The sequence below is a fragment of the Pelobates fuscus genome, chromosome 5, assembly GCF_036172605.1.
Source record: "Pelobates fuscus isolate aPelFus1 chromosome 5, aPelFus1.pri, whole genome shotgun sequence".
Classification (NCBI taxonomy): Eukaryota; Metazoa; Chordata; class Amphibia; order Anura; family Pelobatidae; genus Pelobates; species Pelobates fuscus.
Genome location: NC_086321.1, coordinates 18905521 through 18928223, shown reverse-complemented (window position 1 = coordinate 18928223; position 22703 = coordinate 18905521). Strand labels below are relative to the sequence as shown.

The 22703-nt window shown below is 38.5% G+C and overlaps 1 protein-coding gene across 1 annotated transcript; it reads left to right on the top strand.

Moving 5' to 3' along the window:
* Window positions 1–348: 348 nt before the first annotated feature.
* On the top strand, window positions 349–22450 carry WDR36 (WD repeat domain 36). The gene is made up of 23 exons (XM_063456729.1): window positions 349–658; window positions 1897–1924; window positions 2633–2733; window positions 3811–3928; window positions 4156–4288; window positions 6191–6245; window positions 6621–6753; window positions 7872–8047; window positions 9220–9340; window positions 9646–9711; window positions 10274–10357; window positions 10543–10697; window positions 12780–12894; window positions 13730–13895; window positions 14343–14451; window positions 14557–14636; window positions 15268–15375; window positions 15581–15681; window positions 17301–17446; window positions 17720–17836; window positions 18715–18796; window positions 20232–20419; window positions 22001–22450. Exons 1-23 carry the CDS (start codon window positions 500–502, stop codon window positions 22148–22150), a joined length of 2691 nt encoding a protein of 896 aa, XP_063312799.1. The 5' UTR covers window positions 349–499; the 3' UTR covers window positions 22151–22450.
* The last annotated feature ends 253 nt before the right edge of the window (window positions 22451–22703 follow it).

Here is a 22703-nt window from a genome sequence, read left to right as displayed (position 1 = left end):
TTTAAGGTAAAAAAAAAAGTCAGCTACACTTCCAGTTCTGCAATGTTGGCCTAAAAATGTTATTTATTAATATTTTTATCTATTATTCATTTTGATTTGATTTATTATATTTGAGTTGGAGAGTTAGTTTTTCTGGTACAGCATTTTGACATTTCTATTATTTATAATTCACTCCAATTTGGAGTTCAGTTAATGAACCCCAATGTTTTCCTTATTTTTTATGGTATTCCCAACGTTTCACCAATCATTGAAGCTGGCTGTGGGCTTTATTTCACTCTATGGAGCAGTGAGGAAGGTAAACATTGGGATTACACACACACTCTCTCTCTCTCGTAGAGGGCAGATGCGGAACGGAAGTGCTGAGGTCGAGGTTCCCGGCGGACAGATTCAGGCGCTGCACGTTCGCGCATGCGCAGTGTCGCGGTGAGGCTGCCTGCTGGTACCCACGTGGTTGCAGTTGCACCGGGCTCGTTGCTGCGGTTACCGGAGTTCTATCGGTATGGCGGCAGAGAAGGGGCGCAGGGGCAGCGCGTTGTTCAGCGGGTACCGGTCCCTGGGGGTGTACAGCAATCACATCCCCCATGTGGTGAGATATCACATGAGACACAAGGAGTTCAACCTGGTCACCTCGGTGGGCAACAGCTTCCTCACCTACAACGTGAGTATATACTGCCAGAGAGAGACACTCAATAACATCAATAATAACATCAATAACACTCAATGACATCAATAATATCACCTCGGTGGGCAACAGCTTCCTCACCTACAACGTGAGTATATACTGCCAGAGAGAGACACTCAGTGACATCAATAATAACATCAATGAAATCAATAATAACATCAATAACACCAATAATATCACCTCGGTGGGGAGCAGCTTCCTCACCTACAACGTGAGTATTTACTGACCGAGAGAGAGACTGAGACACTCAGTGACATCAATAATAACATCAATAATAACACTCAATGACACCAATAATATCACCTCGGTGGGCAACAGCTTCCTCACCTACAACGTGAGTATATACTGCCAGAGAGAGACACTCAGTGACATCAATAATAACATCAATGAAATCAATAATAACATCAATAACACCAATAATATCACCTCGGTGGGGAGCAGCTTCCTCACCTACAACGTGAGTATTTACTGACCGAGAGAGAGACTGAGACACTCAGTGACATCAATAATAACATCAATAATAACACTCAATGACACCAATAATATCACCTCGGTGGGGAGCAGCTTCCTCGCCTACAACGTGAGTATTTACTGAGAGAGACAGAGACACTCAGTGACATCAATAATATCAATAATACCAATGATATCACCTCGGTGGGCAGCAGCTTCCTCACCTACAACGTGAGTATTTATTGACAGACAGAGACACTCGGTGACACCAATAACACGCTGGGATCAATAATAACACTCAATGACTTTAATAACACCAATAATATCACCTCTGTGGGGAGCATCTTCCTCACCTACAATGTGAGTATTTACTGAGAAAGAGACTCAATAACATCACTGGACCAGCCAGCCTGAATAGACTGCAGCTCGCTGAAGTGGTTATGGTGCCAGTGCCGAATAGGCTGCTTTTCAACGCTTGCATAAATTCTAGCATTTTACAATTCGGATTCCAACTCGCTGCTGTTCTGACTTAAGTACAATCACAGGATACTCCATAGACATCCGTTTAGTTCTCTTGCGCATGCAGGAGATTGCAGCCCAGTTGAAGTGCCAGGAGCTGAAGCTAGAATGGCACCTTTAGCAAGGCACGCGGTTTTCAATTTGTTTATTCTTGTGTCTGTTGTTGGCATATAATTCATTATTTCTTTTCTTAAAGAGGTGGAACCTAATTTTTTTCCTTTTTTTTTTTTTTTTTAAATTTACAGGTGAATAAGCTTGGACAGATTGCTGTCAGTAAGTACTTGGGGAAAAATTATTTACAATTGTGAAAAGTAAGAAATCTGTGTTTTTAAGGAGATGTAGCCTGTAAATATAAGTTATAAATAAACAAAATATACTAGCTGTAAGAGGAAGAAAAGTATTAAAATGAAAATATATCTAAATATTGAATATCACTCTCAATAAAGTGGGCTGCTTCACAACAAGTATGAGCAACTAGAGGAATGAAATATCAAAGATGTAAAGTAGTGTAAGCGCTCCAATCACATAGATAACATAATAAAACCAACTGCTCCAGCAATGAAAGGGTTAATTAGATGTATGTAGTAAACCTGATACCTTCAATCTAATGGAAAATATTTGTAAATCAAGCCCCTGCTAGAAGGTGCCACAATACATATACCAACACAATCCGTTGAACTGAATAAGGCAACTCATAAGATGCCTTTTATTAAAAAGAAAACCTGAAACAATGTATAACACTTTATAAAAAGTAGCTAAAAATGAACCTGCACGCTACAATATCATAAAGTAGCCTCCTAAGCAGAGACATCAATAGCCAAAAAATGAATAACAACAGTAATACATCAAATAATATAAACAATAATTCAATATTATGTCTGCTTGAGTTGAAGTTGGCAGACACCAAACTGCCAGAGTTTGTGCTAGGACCTTCCCACCTCTAAATATATTAATGTACTCTGCATTTCTTACTGTTTGTAGGCAATGCACTTCCAGAAAGTATCAACTGCCTGGCAGCAGACAGAATGCTTGTGTTTGCATCATATGGGAACATTCTCACAGCATTTGCAAGGAACAAAGAGGTCTGTATATACCTATCTGTTTAGAAAAACACTTTTGATTATATGAAATACCTCAAAACATCTCAGCATTTACCTTCAGAAAAATAATGAAAATGTCACCTGTTTTTGTTTGTTTCTGTTCTTCTCACTCATATTATCCCTGATTTATATAAAAAGTGGTTGTTTTTTATTTTTCCTCATTTATCAATTTATTATTCACCATGACATTTTAGTGTAACTCTTGTAGTTAGTTTAAAGGAACACTATAGTCCCCTAAATTACTTTAGCTAAATAAAGCAGTTTTAGTGTATAGATCATTCCCCTGCAATTTCACTGCTCAATTCACTGTCATTTAGGAGTTAAATCACTTTGTTTCTGTTTATGCAGCCCTAGCCACACCTCCCCTGGCTATGATTGACAGAGCCTGCATGAAAAAAAACTGGTTTCACTTTCAAACAGATGTAATTTACCTTAAATAATTGTATAAAAAATATCTCTAAATTGAACTTTAATCACATACAGGAGGCTCTTGTAGGGTCTAGCAAGCTATTAATATAGCAGGGGATAAGAAAATCTTAATTAAACAGAACTTGCAATAAAGAAAGCCTAAATAGGGCTCTCTTTACAGGAAGTGTTTATGGAAGGCTGTGCAAGTCACATGCAGGGAGGTGTGACTAGGGTTCATAAACAAAGGGATTTAACTCCTAAATGGCAGAGGATTGAGCAGTGAGGCTGCTGGGGCATGTTCTATACACCAAAACTGCTTCATTAAGCTAAAGTTGTTCAGGTGACTATAGTGTCCCTTTAAGTTTACACCAATAATGTATATGTACAGATCATAGGCTTCAAGGGACTATTAGCATTCTCTAATCCACTTTATTTTAACATCATCACCACGGATTCTGTTAAAGTAACACAGCATGCATTTAAGGTTTTTATTTTACTTGTAATCCATGTGTAATCCCCAAGAGCTGTCTGGCAATCCAATATCCCTCCATCTATTTCTGGCTGATTCAAATGCAATTATATTAACAGAAAATACTGTTCCATTTGTTAGCACGTATGGGTTTTTATTTATTTTAACAATGCTTCTTTCAGGTGGTTCACACCTACAAGGGCCATGAAGCTGAAATTCACCTGGTGCAGCCCTTCGGCGATCATGTGATCTCGATTGACGCAAATAATGTTATAATAATCTGGGACGTCAAAACAGAAGGTATGGAACACACACTGTATGACTGTTTTGTGTTTTAAGGACCCTCAATACCACAAACATCTTATATTTTTATTCTGTTTAGTTTTCCTTTCTTCTAACTTTCTCCGTCCCCCTGTATTTTCAGACTAGCCTGTGTAGTGGCGGTATGCTCTGCTTATGCTGATTCAGTATTCTATTTATTCCGTTCTATCATGAGTGACAAGTATTTATATGTTTTATTCTGATAGAGGAATATCTCCAGTTGTCCTTCGATAAGAGTAATTTTACCGTTTCTGCGATAATGCATCCAAGCACATACTTGAATAAAATTCTTCTCGGCAGCCAGCAAGGGAGTCTTCAGCTGTGGAACGTCAAAACCAAGTAAGCAAAATGCAGAGTTGTAACAGATTGAATTTTAAATATGTATCACAGATGCAAAGCTTGCAGAATATTTAAAAATGTATTTTTTCATTTATTAACAATTGCTGTTGTGTAGAATGAACAGAGTTACATTGCAGAAGACTGTGGTCATTGCGGTGGTGGTGATGTCTTGGCTATAGTTCTTCATTTATATTCCCGTTAGGATAGAGCGAATTAAGTCAATAATTGAACCCCGGGATTTAAATTTCATCCATTTTTATGCACAGTTGTAATTTACAGTCTGTTGTAATAGTCTATATTAGTCATTCTTTAATGTTTTCGCCAAATAGGTAAAACAGCACTGTTAATCTCCCCCCCACTGACTATTTCAGAACGATAACATTTTTATGAAATACTCACATTGACGGTGTTTGGATTTTACTGAAATTCCAACGTAGTTAAAAGATATGCGAAGATGAACTAGGGAATACCTTTTCTTAGTATTTTTTCTTATGCTTGATGAAAGGTACTATTGACAAGTCTTGTCCTTTTGTCACTAGTGATGATTGTAGGGAAAATGACTCTTTCTATGGAGAATCCTGCAGTCTTGTGGGATCCTCCATAGACCTCGGTGTTTCATTCTTGCACATGAACGAGTTTACAACACTGACGTGGGCTCCTGGCAGATGGCGTCAGGACTAAAGAGGACTGTCAGGAAGAGGGACAAGTTCAGGTTAGTATAACTCCCCTTCCCCTGCGGCCAACTGACACCCAGCAGAGCAGTGACTGTCGGTGTTCTTTGCGTATTATGCATGGACCCATGACTGTGACAGACCCACTTTAAAGGCACACTCTAACCACTAAAACCACTACATTTCATGAGTTGGTTGTGGTACACAGATGATGTCCTTTTTCTCCTTCAGTGTAAAACATTGCCAAATCTGACAAACAGCAATGTTTACATTTGGCTGAGAACATGCTTCTAGGAACTGTCAGAGAGCCAATGCCTCCCTAAGTCCTTTATTTATTTTTTTTGAAGGTCTTCACAGCTGAACTTGGCTAATGATTCTCCTAGAGAAACATTGCATCTGCAGGATGTAGTAATTGCCCCATAGTTTTTTCAGAGATCATCATGATTGATCTCATCGTATGCAGCACACTTCCTTGATGTTGGCTAACCGGTATAACTGCTTTTATTTATCCCCTTTTCACTTTCTTCCTTTCCTCCTCCTCTCCCCACTAAAGTTCTAAGTGTCTCTGTCCATTTAATCCAGGTGGTGTATCCGAAAGTAAAAAAATGCTGTGATGTATACACAAATGTATCCAATAGGCGCCAGTGCTTGGCCATGTATCTTTGTATTTTCCTCCATATACTTTAATTTACAGATTAAATAAGTTCTAAGCAAATCATGAAATAATAATCTGTAAGTATCTGTTGTTTTTGCTTTGTTAATTGAGATTTAATCACCCATGGGGTGTTGCTGGCAATTAACAGCGCAAGGGATAAAAAAAAAATCAAAATTAAACACTCTGCAGTAAGGGATGCAAAAAGTTACACTCCTTTTCAGTGAGGTGCGGTGTGATTAGGGCTGCATAAACGAAGTGGTTTAATGCCTAAAAGGCAGAGAATTAAGAAGTGGGGACTGCAGGGGTGTGATGTACACACCAACACCATCTCCTTCAGCTAAAGTTCTTTTGGTGCTAAGTCAACCTTTTAAAGAAAGATGTAATTTTCTTAAATGTACATAGACCTGATAAATAGATGTTGGGTGAAGATGTTGTTTGTTTTTCTTTTTCAAGATACTGAAAAACTCACATGGGAACTACTGTCCTAGAAATGATCTGCTTTAACCATGTAATCAGAATGTTTAGTTGCCACGTTCTCTTCAGACGACCAATGCTTATTTATTTTGTTTCTTGTAGCAAACTCCTGTTTTCATTTCCAGGATGGGAGTCTGGTGTTACCGTCCTTCAACAAGTACGTAAATCACATAATTTCTTCGTTTTAATGGAAGTCACTTTTTTTTTGTATGAAAAAACAAATCTAAAATTAATCCGTGAATTTAACATTTGAAATATATTTCCTATTTTTATAATTCCAACTAAATTACATTTTAATTACCGGTAATTGCAAAATGAATGAAGTTGCTTCTGTTTAATATACACATCATTTTGTTAAAGATTATTTAGCAGGAGGAGGATAGGGAGGGAGCTAGTTTTGGAGCATAGAATATGACATAAGCACACAATGTATATCCAATTAATGTACCTTTATATACAGTTACTAGGCTTATGATATGGGGGGGAAAAAAGTCATATAGTAATTACAAGCTTTTCTTCTGTGATTTGATAGGCACCAGCGCTGGATGTGGTGGCAATCGGTCTAACGTCTGGAAAAATCTTTTTACATAACATAAAATTTGATGAAACATTAATGACATTTCAGCAAGACTGGGGTCCAATCACATCTATATCGTTTCGCACAGGTGAGATTTCTTTTTTTTCTTTCCTTGAAATATATATATATAATTTTATTTTTTATTTTTTTTAAGGGTTGAAACATTTTTTTTATTTCCTTTACACTGGTCCTTTCCAGAAAATGAATTAAGAACTGCACTCAATCACATCATTCTGTGCCAGGGTGCAACTAAACCTGGACCCAGCACCAGGTCCCAGATACCATATACAGAAAACAGAGGTTCAGGCACTCCAAGGTTCAAGTAAGCAATTTATTCAAACCCAATGTCACACCCCAACTTTTCGACCTACAAGTTCTTTGTCAAAGTTCGAAACGTTGCGGTGTGACATAGAGTTTGAATAAAGTGCCTTCTTGAACCTTGGAAGGCCTGGACCTCTCTGTGTATTAGTTCCTTTTTCCAGCAGTAAATATGTTCAGAGTGGTCTCTCTGCATGCCACTTTACATATCGCAACTCTGTTCTTGACGCTGCTCGACTGTTTTCCTGTTGACGTGAACTGAAGATAGTGGTGTTTGCACCTGGACTAGCCTTTCCCTTATGTCTGACTCCACATCTACTTAGCAAACATTCTAGATGATATTTATAGTATCATTTGGGAACAATAAAGGAGCACTCCAATAACTATAACCACTACAGCCTACTGTAATGCTTATGGTACTGGGAATGCCCTGGAGCCCACCCACTATAAATAGTCAAATTGTGAACAGTGTGACAACTTACCAGTCACAGCCTCTTCAGCAGAATAAAGCTTCTGCTAGGAGCTTCCATTACATCCACTGAGCCAATCCCTGCCATGTTTAGGCTTGGTAAAGTGCTGTAGCTTCCGGCTGCATAAGTGGCTGTGATCAACAGTGCCTGACGGACACCGGGTAAATTGTCAACTTTTTCATGAACCGTTTGATTGCTTATCCTGGGAGAGAGTCAGGCCATTCCTCAATCCATAGCCACCACAGTGGGGTCAAGGTATCATTTTATCTACACCACATTCAGGGTGCTATCATTTTAATTAGGGAAAACGTAGCCATAGCACACAAATTCAAAGTTGTTTGGATACACTAGTGCTTTATATATTAGATAAAACAAAATCTCGTTTTTTAAATCTTTATTTCCATTTACTGTTCTTTAGACGGACATCCGATCATGGCAGCTGGAAGCCCTGTTGGCCACATAGGACTGTGGGATCTCGAAGAAAAAAAGCTGATGAATCAAATGAGAGATGCTCATGCAACAGCCATTGCTGGCCTGACCTTTGTACATGGAGAACCTCTACTCGTAACCAACGGAGCTGATAATGCTATCCGGGTAATAACTTTACACTCTGCATATTATTTAAATAGTTACATTTTCTTTTTGTTGCATTTGACATGAATTGGTTGTATGTGGCTTATTTTGCAACACTTTCTAACTGAGTGACATAGGAAGATAGAAACATGTGTAGACCAAATCTGAGACCCCCCAAGAGAGCAGTACTTTTAGTGTATAATATGCTGTGTGTACATACACACACACACACACTACCTGTTGTCCTAGTGAATCCAAGTATATGATGTGTTTGATATGACTGCCCTGACCAGTGGATACTCTGCAGTCATTGTCAGGTAATGCTCTGAGCTGCAAGTGACGTGTTCACTGCGATCACACACACACACACACACACTGGGTTAAACTTTTTCTTTAGTCCATTTTACATGAAGAGAAAGTCCACTTTCACGTTCTGTTTTGTGTAGTGTTCCTCCATATCTATAACTTGTTTTATCGTGCTGTATCTGGGTTCTTCATATAAGTCAGGTAAGGCAACCATCGGCACTCCAGATGTTGTAGACTACATCTCCCATAATGCTCTTACAGCCATAATACTGGCTAATCATCAAGGGAGTTGCAGTCCACAACATTTGGAGCGTTAAAGCTTTGCCTACCCCTGATGCAAGTTATCGTGTGACCTAGATCACGGGGAGCATGTATTCTCTATTTTTTTTGGAAGAAAACTGCTTTGTACATTCCTTTTAGTAACCATATAGTTACATTGTTATCTAAGATGTATCAGTCATTGAAGGGACTGTTCTGGCTCCAACTCATTCGCTGCAATTTGTAAGTCAGATTGTTGGTGAGTTGTTAAAAAAACAAATCCTCTTGTTCAGTTATTCCTCCTTTCCTTCCATCTTGCTGTGTATTCTTTGTTTTAAAAAAAAAACTGCTATTCATTATTTCTGGGAGGTGCAGAAAGCTTTAGTTTTTATTTTTTCTTAGTTTGTGTTATTTATTATTCTTGCATATATTTCTTAATGCATTATGTAGTGCTTTAAAAATGGGTCAAATCCAGTTTATTTGAACAGAATAGTATGTGTTCCAACAGATTCTCAAGGGCTATTTTCTTTGAACCATAACTGAATAATCAATGAATCTTTGCCATGTCCGGGATGGCCTTAGCTTACAATGATCAGTTCTATAATAATGCTTTATTTAATATTCCATAGGTTTGGATATTTGATGGCCCTGGGGGACAAGGGCGGCTGCTGCGGTTCCGCCTGGGTCACAGCGCTCCACCAACATTCATTAGACACCATGGCCAAGACGGGAAGCAGATCCTGAGCGCAGGTAACCGATTGTGAAGTGTTTTTGCAATATTATTTTCACTTGAATGAGAAAAATTATATTGTTGTTTATTCGCCAAAATTGCAATTGTGGAGGATTGGCAAAAGTTAGATCAAAAGAGCCAAGCAGGAATAATAATAATATCCTCCTCACACACACATCTTATACCTTGGCCTGAAGTATCCAGTCCTTTTGTCAAATCTCAACATCTGCTGGTTTAGTGAGTGAATCCCTTTCTGCTTTATAGGAAAAAGATCACATAAGCGTACCGAGGATTGTCCACCATTGTCATTTTCTTCATTTTGCAGGGCAAGACGGCACATTGCATTCTTTTTCCACTGTTCATGACCGCCTCAGTAAGAGCTTAGGACATGGTGAGTAATTATTGTGTGTATCCCCAGATTTTACTCTCAGCTTTGGAGAGAACTCTTTCATTAAAGGGACTCTAGACATCAGGACCACTTTAGCTCAATGAAGTGTTGTGGGTGCCAAGTCCACCCCTTCCCTCCCCCCTGTTCTAGCCATTGCAGGGTTATCCTGTCTCTAGTGGCTGTCATACCGTTATATCACCCAGGGAAGGCTCTCACTTCACTGCTGGAAAATTAAACTGAAACTGTTTCTCAGATATTTGAACATTAGGCTTTCCTTGAACTATTGCTTGCACTAGTCTTGCTGATACCGTTTTTTTTTCTTTCTACACAATTACATTAATAGTCCAGCGGTATTTCTAAAACAATTAGTGAAAGACTGTGTTTAAACCCGCTAGGTGTAGTTGTAGGGTGTGATTTTCTTATTTATTGATTTTATTTAATGTAGTGTAATCATTATTAAAGTAGTTAATTCAGTAAAGCATTCCAGATCATTTAGCAGTTTTTTTGTTTTTTTATTGTGCTGTAATTCTCCCTTGTAACATGTCACGTGGTTAATTGTTCCCAGGATCTATAAATAAAGCTAAAGCCAAAAAGATGGGGCTTCGTTGTCTGTCCCTGAGATTGCCTCCGATTGTATCATTTGCATCCGGTATGTATAGAACTCCTGGGTAGGTTTATTAAATTCAGATTTCGGGGCGTTTTTCCTACATATAATTTTTCCTTTATATTTATTTCATTACTTTTGTAAGGTTCAATAATTGTTAAACTATTGAAATGTCTGACGGCACCCTAGCTTTAGGACATTTGATCTGATCAGTTTATGTATTTTCACAGAGTTGGCACGGCAGAATGAATGGGACGGCATCATTGCTTGCCATCAAAATTACCTTTCGTGCACAACCTGGAATTATGTCAGGACCACTATGGGAGCTCACAAGCTGAAGCCACCAGGCCTCAAAAATAGTACTGCACTTGGAATCCATGCAACTGTAAGTGTACTGGGTACTGTCTAATAGAATTGTATAGTTAATATACAAGCTGTGTATAAAACTCCAAAATGACTGCCAGTTTTATGAAAGATCCCATGTGGATAACAGTAACCCTGCCAGCAGCTCTAAATAAAGCAGAAAGTTATATGTAAGATTTGAGCTTATATTTTTAATATATCTTTATCATATACAGTTTGAGTTTCTATATAGTTTTAAAATTGTACATTTTGAGCAGCTAGCTATTATTTAAAGGATCACTATAGGGTCAGGAACACAAACATGTATTCCTGACCCTATAGTGTTAAAACCACCATCTGGCCCCTCATGCCTCCATAAATAAATCAAAATCTTACTGTATTCAAGCCAGAAGCTGTAGATCTGCATGCTGTTTGCCTCAAAAAAAAAAAACAAGCAGTCTGCTGACATCATCAGAAGTGGGTAGCCTGATCCAATCACAATGCTTCCCCATAGGATTGGCTGAGACTGACAAAGAGTCAGATCAGGGGCAGAGCCAGCATGATTCAAACACAGCCCTGGCCAATCAGCATCTCCTCATAGAGATGAATTGAATCAATGAATCTCTATGAGGAAAGTTCAGTGTCTGCATGCAGCGGGAGGAGATACTGAATGTTTGGATGCATTTTAGGCAGCCATGACCCAGGAAGGATCTCTAGCAGCCATCTGAGGAGTGGCAAGTGAAGTTATCACTAGGCAGTAATGTAAACACTGCATTTTCTCTGAAAATACAGTGTTTACAGCAAAAAGCCTGAAGGGAATGATTCTACTCACCAGAACAAATTCAATAAGCTGTAGTTGTTCTGGTGATTATAGGGTCCCTTTAACATTACAAATTGTTCAATGCAAACATCAACCAACATAACTGTAAGCTAATCCCACATATTGCAGCTAACTTGTGAAAGCTTGGAGTGTGATAATATATTCTAATGACCCTCCATTTTAACCAAATTTCTTTTTCATTATTATATTAACTTTTTTTTTTTTACATTATTTTCTTAAAGGGACACTGTAAGCACCAAGGACACTACATCTTAATGTAAATGTTTTGGAGCAGAGTCTCTGTCTCTGCAGCCTCCTAAATGTGAACATGGCTGTTTATGAGAAATGAGTTTTTACATTTCTCAGTCAATATGCCTCTAGTGGCTGCTGGTCAGTGAGCAATTAGTCATTCAAACAGCCGTCGAGGCACCTTCCCAGTAAAGGCTTTCAATAAGTCTTCATATTTCTCATAGAAGCATCTAATGGGAATGTACAGCAATCACTACATCCAGCCAAATAGGTCTCTAATGCAACTGACAGACAGATGATATCACTGAGGGAGGAGCAATTGAATGGCCAGCGTTGTGTGCCTAAAGTACATCAGTGTGCTGGCATGCTTTAAGTGTGAGGAGTGTGTCCTTTGTCAATAGAAATTGAAACGGTGTGCAGATTTCAATATAAATGAACCTTGTTTCATCCCTTAACTGTCAATCAGACAACTAACTGGTCCTGTTACTTCCTGGTTGTTTAGCTTAGTTGAACTAAACTCATGAAGCAGCAATTGCTCAGAGCACCTGTCTTGCAAAGACTTCTCATTGAGCTGCATTGGGAAGCATGTGATTGGACAGCCACAGAAAGTCTGGGCGGGGTTAGAAGGGGAGGGCTTGCAAAGACTGCAGACAAGATTTGCAGGTTTTGCAAACTGTTTTCAGAAATAACTCCTATGGGAAAATGCATAATTATCGCCTAAACAGCGGTTTTCAATGAATTTGGGCTGTGAAGTGTCCCTTTATTATTATTTATTCACAGTGCAGGGAGGGCCATGTATCCGAAGTAAGGAACACTCCACTCTAATACTGTATAAATATAAAACATATTTAAGTTCCAATTCATTATCTTTTCTTTGTACATTTATTTTGTCGTGCTCTATTTACTGATGATTGCAAGTTGGTGACACAGCACCATTTTAGGGAAGAACCATTATAGCCGTATTAATATGTTGCTCACTTTATGGAATAATTCTAATACTTTCATTCGGATAAAAGCAAACAGCAGGCTGCTCACCTCTTTCCTTTTTGATTGCAGGCTGTTGCATTGACCAGTTGTGGTAATTTTGCCTTGGTCGGTCTTTCGCGTGGTGAAGTTGATATGTATAATATTCAGTCTGGGATTCACAGAGGGCACTATGGCAAAGAAAGAGGTATGCATTTTTAAACATCTTAATTGTCAGGTTTTTTTTGTGTGTTTTTTTTTTTTTAAAGGGTCACTAAGAACTGAAACATGTGCGTGATTGCTAAGGTTAGGATGCACAGAATAGCCTGCTTCCTTCTTTCTCCCCAGAGTGACTTATACCTGCAGCAATGTGTAGAACTGTAAGACTACCACTCGAAATAGTGACTTCAAAGCAGGAAATATACTTCCTCTTTTGCCGTCCAACTTTTCTCCAACGTGCGCTGGTAGCACTTAGTTAAATGTTGTTGGTGTCTGGAAGCATTGCTGACTTGGAGAATTTTTCCTGTTGGTCTATTTTGACCTTAAATTTGAAATTCTATTTGAAATCACTGAGAATTCCTGTGATTCCTAGTTTAGTGAATAACCCTGTTTTTTTTTTTTTTGTTTTTTTTTTACGTTAAAGTGATCATGGGATAAAAGGCAGTTTGCTCAAGAGGGAAAGATACGTTTTGCTTACGTGCAACATACTTAGAATGAATTACTTAAAGGTTTTCATTAGTGCATTAAATTAGCGCTCCTGTCATACAGGTTTTGGATCTCCTAATTTTAGTTTACATTTATAAACTATTTAATTTATATTACTTTCCCTTTATTATCGGAGCTGAAAATGCCATTAGTTTGTGAATAATTAAACAAGAACATGTAAGAGTAAATTATTGCAGCTTCTTTGAGCGGACTTACTCTTTCCCTCCTTTACTGATAACTTTCTGTTTTATTCTTTATTCTGATTTAACCCGTTGACCCTGAATAACCAAATTGAATTCTTCTTTTTTTTTTTTTCCACTTCATGCCTGTGGTTATAGCACATGAAGGCTCAGTCAGGGGAGTTGTTGTGGATGGGATAAATCAAATGACCATCACCGCTGGCAGTGACAAACTAATAAAGTTTTGGAAGTTTAAGACAAAAGAACTAATTCAGACTGTAACCCTCAGCGCCCCACCGACTGGTATCCTGCTCCACAGAGAAAGGTAAGAAACAGAACATTACAATGGCTTTATCTAACCAGCAGGCAGGTATTTAATCTGTTTACCTTCCAAAGAAAAGGTTATCGCATTATTTAGCCATTTTCATTCATTTCAGCGTATCATAAAGCGTGCAGTTACGTGGGCATCCTATGCTGACCAATAATTTACAAAGTTTACCTTTTGTGTGGTTTTAACCCACTTCATTTTGAACGTAAGATTGGTTAAGCAATGCTATTACAAACCGTAGGTGATGGGGAGAATTTTCTGACCACCTTAGAAGAAGACATGGTCCCTGAAATCACGTTGTAATGACCCCAAATTCTACTTTGTTGCGGTTCTCTGAGGTTTTTCCTGGGTTCTAGCAATTTGAAAGCTGATATCACCGCCGTTTGCTCATTTAACTTGTTTGTTTCCACAAATTAAACAGTTTATCCTTTTCCGTTTCCACAGTGGTATGCTGGCCGTCGGGCTGGACGATTTTGGTCTAAATGTTTTAGATATTGAAACAAGAAGAATTGTAAGAAAGTTTTCTGGCCACAATGGAAAGATAAATGACATGGTAATTTTCTTGATTTTTAAAGTTTCATGACTGGTAAACCATTGCACATACACTGATGGCTGAACTTAATATCTGCATTTTTACAATTTTTATTTTTTTTAAAAGACCTTTAGCCCTGATGGCCGGTGGTTGTTAACCGCATCAATGGACTGTACTGTTAAAGTGTGGGACCTTCCATCCGGATGGTAAGTTCGCCTGGTAAATCACAAAACAGGCTACCTGTCCATTTACAGCAATGCGAAAACAAAGTAACTAGAATCTGATGCAGTTAGATTATGGAGTGAGCAGACAATTGGTTTATTGCTACCATTGATTACTAGTACTCTATTTATGGTTCATTATAGCAAAAATAATAACTGCCTTTTGTGTAAAAAAAAAAAAAATGGCAAGCTCCCATTCTTTTACTGCCTGAATGTTGTATTTTGACATTTTGTTTAGCATCGTACCTATTTTCTTTAAAAAGCCGAGTCACATTGTGGGACTTTTTAAAGTCACCATAACTATTTATTCTAGCTCACTGTAGTGTTTGTGGTGCTATGTAAAATCTTGGGTTATTTTTGTGTAGACTGAGAGTCCTGGGGCTGTGTTACTGTAATAATCTGAAGTGGTTATGGTAGAGTAATCATGATGAGATGGTTAACCCCTTAAGGACACAACTTCTGAAATAAAAGGGAATCATGACGGAATATTTCCGTTATGTGTCCTTTAAGGGGTTAAAGTTGCATATCAATAGCAGCTGAAGGGTTTAGGAGGATTCCTGACACGGGGCAAGAGCACAAAGGTAGTTGTTGCTTACTTTATGTTTATATTCCACAGCCTCATAGACTGTTTTCTGTTGGATTCTGCGGTGGTGAGTCTCTCCATGTCCCCTACAGGAGATTTCCTGTCCACGGCTCATGTAGATGACTTGGGAATTTATCTCTGGTAAGTGGAACGATTGTGAAAGGAAGTGGTGTGTGTTCCTGCAGCGCTGATAGTGTTAAATATGTGCTGCTGGACACGTATTCCAATTAAGGTTAACATCTTGTATTGTCTACACTGTGTGAGGCTGGTAAATGATATTGGTAACCCAACAACGAACCATTTGTACTTTTCAGAATGTTAAATATTGTATATGTTTCAATTTCAGGTCAAATAAATCTTTGTTCTCTATGATATCCTTGCGTCCACTTCCTGCCAACTATGAGCCTGCTGTAGTTATGCTCCCTGGTATGACCGATGAAGTGGAAGGTAAGCTGTGTGAAAAATGCTACCTGGGCCATCATCAAGACATTAACCCCTTCACTACCAATCGGTTTGCAGAAAAACCATCCCCAGAATCAAAGTATTTTGGGTGTCCCGGAAGTAATATCGTGAACGGGTTAAAGCCCACACTGGACCTGGGGATTTATGGAGCACCAGATCCTGCTTGGATCTTTTTAAAAGATAAAAAACCGAACCAAGTCCCTCAATATAATAGAGCAGTTTTACTGCTATCTTGTGCAACAGCTGTAGAACTGGGAGAATGTGGTTATGTATCACTTCATCTCCGCACTCAACAGAGACATGTCGGAAGAGGGAGTTATCTCCCATTGGATCCCAGGGAAGCCACCCCCAGAACACACAATTCATGTGTGCCTGGCAGTGTGCGGCTGTGTGCCTGGCAGTGTGCGGCTGTGTGCCTGGCAGTGTGCGGCTGTGTGCCTGGCAGTGTGCGGCTGTGTGCCTGGCAGTGTGCGGCTGTGTGCCTGGCAGTGTACGGCTGTGTGCCTGGCAGTGTACGGCTGTGTGCCTGGCAGTGTACGGCTGTGTGCCTGGCCGTGTACGGCTGTGTGCCTGGCCGTGTACGGCCGTGTGCCTGGCCGTGTGTACGGCCGTGTGCCTGGCCGTGAGTACGGCCGTGTGCCTGGCCGTGTGTACGGCCGTGTGCCTGGCCGTGTGTACGGCCGTGTGCCTGGCCGTGTGTACGGCCGTGTGCCTGGCCGTGTGTACGGCCGTGTGCCTGGCCGTGTGTACGGCCGTGTGCCTGGCCGTGTGTACGGCCGTGTGCCTGGCCGTGTGTACGGCCGTGTGCCTGGCCGTGTGTACGGCCGTGTGCCTGGCCGTGTGTACGGCCGTGTGCCTGGCCGTGTGTACGGCCGTGTGCCTGGCCGTGTGCCTGGCCGTGTGCCTGGCCGTGTGTACGGCCGTGTGCCTGGCCGTGTGTACGGCCGTGTGCCTGGCCGTGTGTACGGCCGTGTGCCTGGCCGTGTGTATGGCCGTGTGTACGGCCGTGTGCCTGGCCGTGTGTACGGCCGTGTGCCTGGCAGTCCTTCTTTACCTCTAATATTTGGCCTTGGGGGTACTTCTTTACCTGTACATATGATTATAATAAAGTTGCAGTTTTCTCACACTTACGTTATTTGCTGTTGTCACTTGAGTAACTTTAAAACCATCATTTTTTTTCTTCTCAAATAACTTTAAAAGAAGTAACACAAATTGTTTGCTTTTCATGTGATTCTATTAATCCCTAAATCAAGATTTCTTCTTTCTCCACATCAGAAATTTCACTTTATTGATTTTGACACAATATTTTTTACGTGCATTATTTGGTGCGTCCTCCAACTAATTTAGTTCTTCTTTGAAATGTTCATATCTGCAATTTTAGATTTTTCCAACACTTTTTTTTTTTCCCCTTCTATCGTTATCTACAAATGCTGAGTTCTGTGAATTATTAGCTCAAATTAGAGTTCTTAGAGAATTCCCAGCAGTCTCCCGCTGTGGCCTTTTTTTTTGTTTTTGTTTTTTCTCTTGTTGATGCCTAGAAGATCACATTGATAAAATCCATTGGCGTTATTTTCATGTAACTCGGCAGAATATTTTGTTTACAGATGAGGACACAACGGCCGACCTGGAAGATGGTCAAGATGACGTAATGGAGTATGAGTCTCCCGAACAGCTGGGAGAACGGCTTGTGACATTATCACTGTTGCCAGAGTCCAGGTGGAAGAATCTCTTAAATCTTGATGTTATCAAGGTATTAAATCCACCTTAATAGAAATGGTCATGTAGTCTATCAACAGAAGAATAAAACGCCTGAAAATTGGACTAATTTTAGAGGGGAAAAAACTTGTAATCACTGTCCATTTAAAAGAAAACTCTTGCGGTTTGTGCATTTGATTTTTAATCTTGCTTGTTGGTCACTTAAAATTATTCAAGGCATATTTTCATTTCAAAGCGTGCACATCATAGACATGTAAAAGTACATTAAAATTTAACATATACATTGCTTTTCTTTTTTCACCTTCAGAGACGAAACAAGCCAAAAGAGCCTCCAAAATTGCCCAAATCTGCTCCCTTTTTCATCCCTACTCTACCTGGGCTTGTTCCTCGCTTTGCAGTGACTGGACAGGAAGAAGCAGCACCGGTACGTGGCCATCTCTGTAATTCACAGTTCCTTGTTATATAACAGTTATTTCCTCAATAGGCAACAGAGGTGACATATCAAAAATAACTATATATATAATATATATGTACAATATTCCTATATATAGCTCTAGTTTTAGAACCTTGCCCTTCATATAAACCTCGTAGAATGTTTCTACCGATTGTTCTAGTTTTAGAACCTTGCCCTTTGTATAGAACCGGTATAATGTTCCTACAGATCACTCCAATTTTTAGAACCTAACAATTCATATATTACCAGTCATATATGAATGATAAGGTTCTAAAAACTGGACCATTGTGTAGGAACATTCTACCCCTTTATGTAAAGATTCCTTTATTTGTTAACATTGCCCTTTATATATAACTAGGTGAATGTTCCTATGGATTACTCCAGTTTTAGAACCTTGCCCTTTATCTTTAACTGATTGAAAATAAAATGATGAATACTCGGCTCTGATACTGTAGCCTTTATCCGCTTAAAGGGCTTTCCCAACATCATAACTACTAGAGCCCGCTGTAGTAGTAATGATGCCTGGCGCCATTCTCCGTTAACCTGTGTCCTGGCTTGGTGCCAAGCTTCCTGAATTGTCCAATTATGCACATCCGACTTCGTGTCATTTGGGCTCTCTCAGCCAATTAATGACTCTCTGTGAATAACATTTGCACAGAATTAACATTAGCCAGCACAGAACACTTGTGACGCAGCCAGGGTGGAGTTACAGCAGCATTATTAAGTATCCCTGTATGTGCAGCGTTTCATACTGAAATGCTGTACAAACAAACTCCAAGCACCGTAACATCCTCAGATTACTTAAGTGCACCAAGTCTCTAACCTGTCTGTCATGTTTTGCATTTTAGTCTAAAATCGTAAATCTTGGAGTTCTCGAACAGAAATCTGCATTTTACATCCAGCTGGGAAAAGCTTTTGAAAGTCAAAACTGTAAGTTAAATTTTAGATTTCTAGTGCCTATTCTTAACCCATAAATATACAAAGTCAGCCAATAAATTGAAGTGAAATGTGTGGGCGGGGGGGGAATTTGCGTCTTCCAGCTTCCTGATTTTGGTATTTCTTCAGCCTTCCTCTATCATTGAAATTACTTAGAATTTGTCTCCTGAAATAAACTTTCTACATCAGAATTGGCCATCACTTATTTAAACATTTCACAACTAATCATTTGTATTTCTATATGAGGAGCCTACATGAAGCTACTTTCTGTTAATCAGCAAACACCTTTTTAGACATTTTTGTAGTGAGGATTAAAACCCTAAAAGTAAATAATTCGGGCATCAAAACATCCAATTAAACCTGGGAGTTCACTAGAGTTGTTCACTAATGCATTTCAGCGGGTAAGAATGATTCAAATTCTTTTGAATCTATGTCCAAATAAATCAATCACGGAATAAGACTCCTCCGGTAAAACCCAGACGGATTGATTTATTTGGGTGTAGATTAAAAGGAATTTGACTCGTTTGTTCCAACTTCCAACTGAAACAAATGTTTGCTCAAGTCTAGAGTTCAATCACAGTGTGCAAACGTTTCCTTTTCTGACTAATATTTTTGGATGGCCTGTTTGCTGAATATCAGCTTAACAGATTTATAAAAGAATGCGCAAGTTTCATAAAGCCAGAATGTAGATAAGTTCACACTGTCAAATGACCTCTGATTGCTTGCTCCACTCCAAGTGCCTACATAACTAATATAATGTGTACATTTGGTTATTCCTTAGTTGTTTTGGGTTTGTTCTAAAAATTTAGTAATGCTTTCTGTAAATTCGTCCTTCTGTGCCTCACACCAAATGGCCATTCCCACCATGTGCTGATCAAAACACAACTTGCATTTTATTACGTCTCTCAATTGATACAATATTGGTGCATTAGCATTTCAGTATATTTTTGCTTGAAAACATGTTTTTTGTTTTTTTCTTCAGTATTATCTGCAATTTTTGTTTCTGTATTAAAGAATTTCTATACACAGATACTATTTATTATACGTGTATTTGTATGTGCTGGTAATCAATGTGATCATGTATAAGTGGGGAAAAAAAAACATCTGAATCCTAAGTGCTTTTTTTAGTGTAAGAAACAAAACAAAACACCAAAACTGTTACACACTCTCTTAGAACACTGGGATAAGTATACATTATTTTTTGGTTTTGCTTTTGGTTTTATTTATATTTTACTTTGAATCGTTGCTAGTTAACCTCTTTAGTGTCTAATTGCAAAACTATGAAATAATATGGAGAAACTGTTAGGTAGAAGGACCACATATGGTAAGGTGATAGAAGAATGGCTTGCAAATTAATTTCTCAGAAATCCTGTGGGGAGAATATATTAACATTGTGCTGTGTGTAAATTGAATATTTTCTTTATTGCAGACAACATTCCGATAGGGACAATAAAAGAAATGGGACCTTCAGCTGTGGATATAGAGTTAAGAAATCTGGCCCCAGAGGGTGGAGGGTCTGTAGAGGTGATGCAGAGCTTCCTAAAAATGATTGGAAGCATGTTGGATACCAGAAGAGATTTTGATCTGGCTCAAGCATACCTTGCTTTGTTCTTAAAGGTAAAATATTATTACGTATTTATTTTTTACTACAGATGTTGTTGTTTTTTTGTATATGCACACATATCTAGCTGTAAATATGGAATACAATAGCAATTTGGCGTATAGATTAATGTCCTGGAATATGCAAAGTTGCAAAATGTTAATTGGCATTTTATACATAAATCTTGGGGATAAAATGTTTGCGATTGCATGACCAGGTTTATAATAGTCACGGTTATTGGCATAATTACTGAAAAATTATACAAAATTGAATGATGCTTTTTGTCGTAGTAGTGAGATCAAATACAGGTTAAGTAACAGCGCTCACAAAAAATAAAATTTTCAATTTTCCAAAGCTCATTAAAATCACCGATCTTGGCACACAAATATGAGCATTCAGTTTCACCATTTAGCCATACCACTACGTCACAGTACCTCAATATCGGTGGGTCCTACGCTCATTTTAATGTGATACACATTAAAAAAAATGCTAAGGCAAATGACCTAAAGGGTATTGAATTACTCGGTTGTAGGAGCATTGTGAATATATATATATATATATATATATATATATATATATATATATATATATATATATATATATATATATATAATGCAAAATGAATGTGGTAAAAATACATTGTCAAAACTAAACCTTTAGTAAGTGATAGTGCTTTCATGTATATACTCAGAGTGCAGACCATATATCTGCTCTAAGATATGCATTGTGAGTATAAACCTCAAAGCACTGTCGGTTTGATTGTCATTTAACAGGTTGATATAGTTTTTATTAGCACAGGTCAGTGTATGAACACATATACAAATGTCTCTTACTAAAGGCTCACCACTAATAGTAATGAATAGTAGGTAAATCACTTGTAAAATGTGTTAATTGTAAAATGCTAATTGTTTAAGATGCATTCATCTCAAATGCAAAGTTAAAGGGAAGTATCAAAACAACTTTAGCTTAATGAAGCTGTTTTGTGTTTAAATCATGCCACTGTGGTCTCACTGCTCAATCCTCTGCCTTATCTTGGAGTTAAATCATTTTTGTTTGTTTTTGCAGTCCTAGCCGCACCTCCTCTGTCTGTGATTTACACAGCCTGCATGAAAAAAATGGTATCACTTTTAATCAGATGGTAACTTGCTTTAGACATTTTTATCTTGTGCTATTTTTATCCTATATTACACAGGAGGCTCCTGCAAGGTGTTAGAATGCTATTAACAGGGCAGGAGATAAGAAATTCTAAATTAAACAGAATGTGCAATAAAGGAAATATAAATATTTGATCTCTCTTTACAGGAAGTGTTTGGGAAGGCTTTGCTTATACAGCCTTAGCCAGACCTTCCATGGCACTCAGACAGGGGAGGTGTGGTTATGGCTGTAGAAAGTCAGCGATATAACTGTTAAATGGCAAAGAATTGAGCAGTGAGACTGCAGGAGCATGATCTATACAGCAAAGTTGCTTTATTGAGCTATAGTTGCTTTGTTGCCTATAGTGTCCTGTTAACCACTAGAATAAACCAGGACACAATTATTTCAAACATACACACTGTGTATTGATTTCCATATATTAATACCTCTCCCTTGCCTTCCAGCTGCATCTGAGGTTTATTTCTTCTGAACCAAAGCTACTTGAAGAAATCTCCTCTTTGTCAGGACGTCTTGATGAATCCTGGCTTGATCTGCAATCCCTTTTTAATCAGAGCTTGTGTGTGTTAAATTATATGAAAAGTGCTTTATTATAAAACCTTTCCATTTCATTTTCTACAACTTTTTTTTTTATTATTCTCCCTGTGCTTGGTTTACCATACAGACAGTCTTCTTAATTAGTGTTGTTTGAGTCCCTTCTTCACAATTAAGTTGACTTTTTAAAAAACGCAGATCCACTTGTATTCTTTAATCTTAAGACACTCTGGACAGAACAGCAATTCCTGGTCATTTGCTGCACACAAATATTGGAATTGGCCAAGTACAGGGAATCATGGGACATCTGAAATTTGCATTGACTGCCAGTCTGTGCCAGAGTAGCCTCACGTTTAACTGCCAATTTAAAAACAAACAAACAAACAAAAAAAACAGCTATTTGAATGTTTCATTATTTTAGAAGTGGTCTGCCAAATTTCCTTTTATCATAAAATCATACCATGTCCTCTCATTATACCATTCCATACATGGTATTATATTATATTATTCATTGAGCTTGGATGTAAATAAACCATGTGTCTAGCGATACAGATATTCTATCAGATCGTTTGATCAATGTTTGGATTAAGATTCTTGAATCAATATTTGATTCTC

Coding starts and splice junctions, on each gene's coding strand:
- WDR36 (XM_063456729.1), top strand. CDS start 500: ATGGCGGCAGAGAAGGGGCGCAGGGGCAGCGCGTTGTTCAGCGGGTAC. Junction 9,712..10,273: donor CAGTAAGAGCTTAGGACATG/GTGAGTAATTAT, acceptor AATTGTTCCCAG/GATCTATAAATAAAGCTAAA. Junction 18,797..20,231: donor AGCTTTTGAAAGTCAAAACT/GTAAGTTAAATT, acceptor TCTTTATTGCAG/ACAACATTCCGATAGGGACA.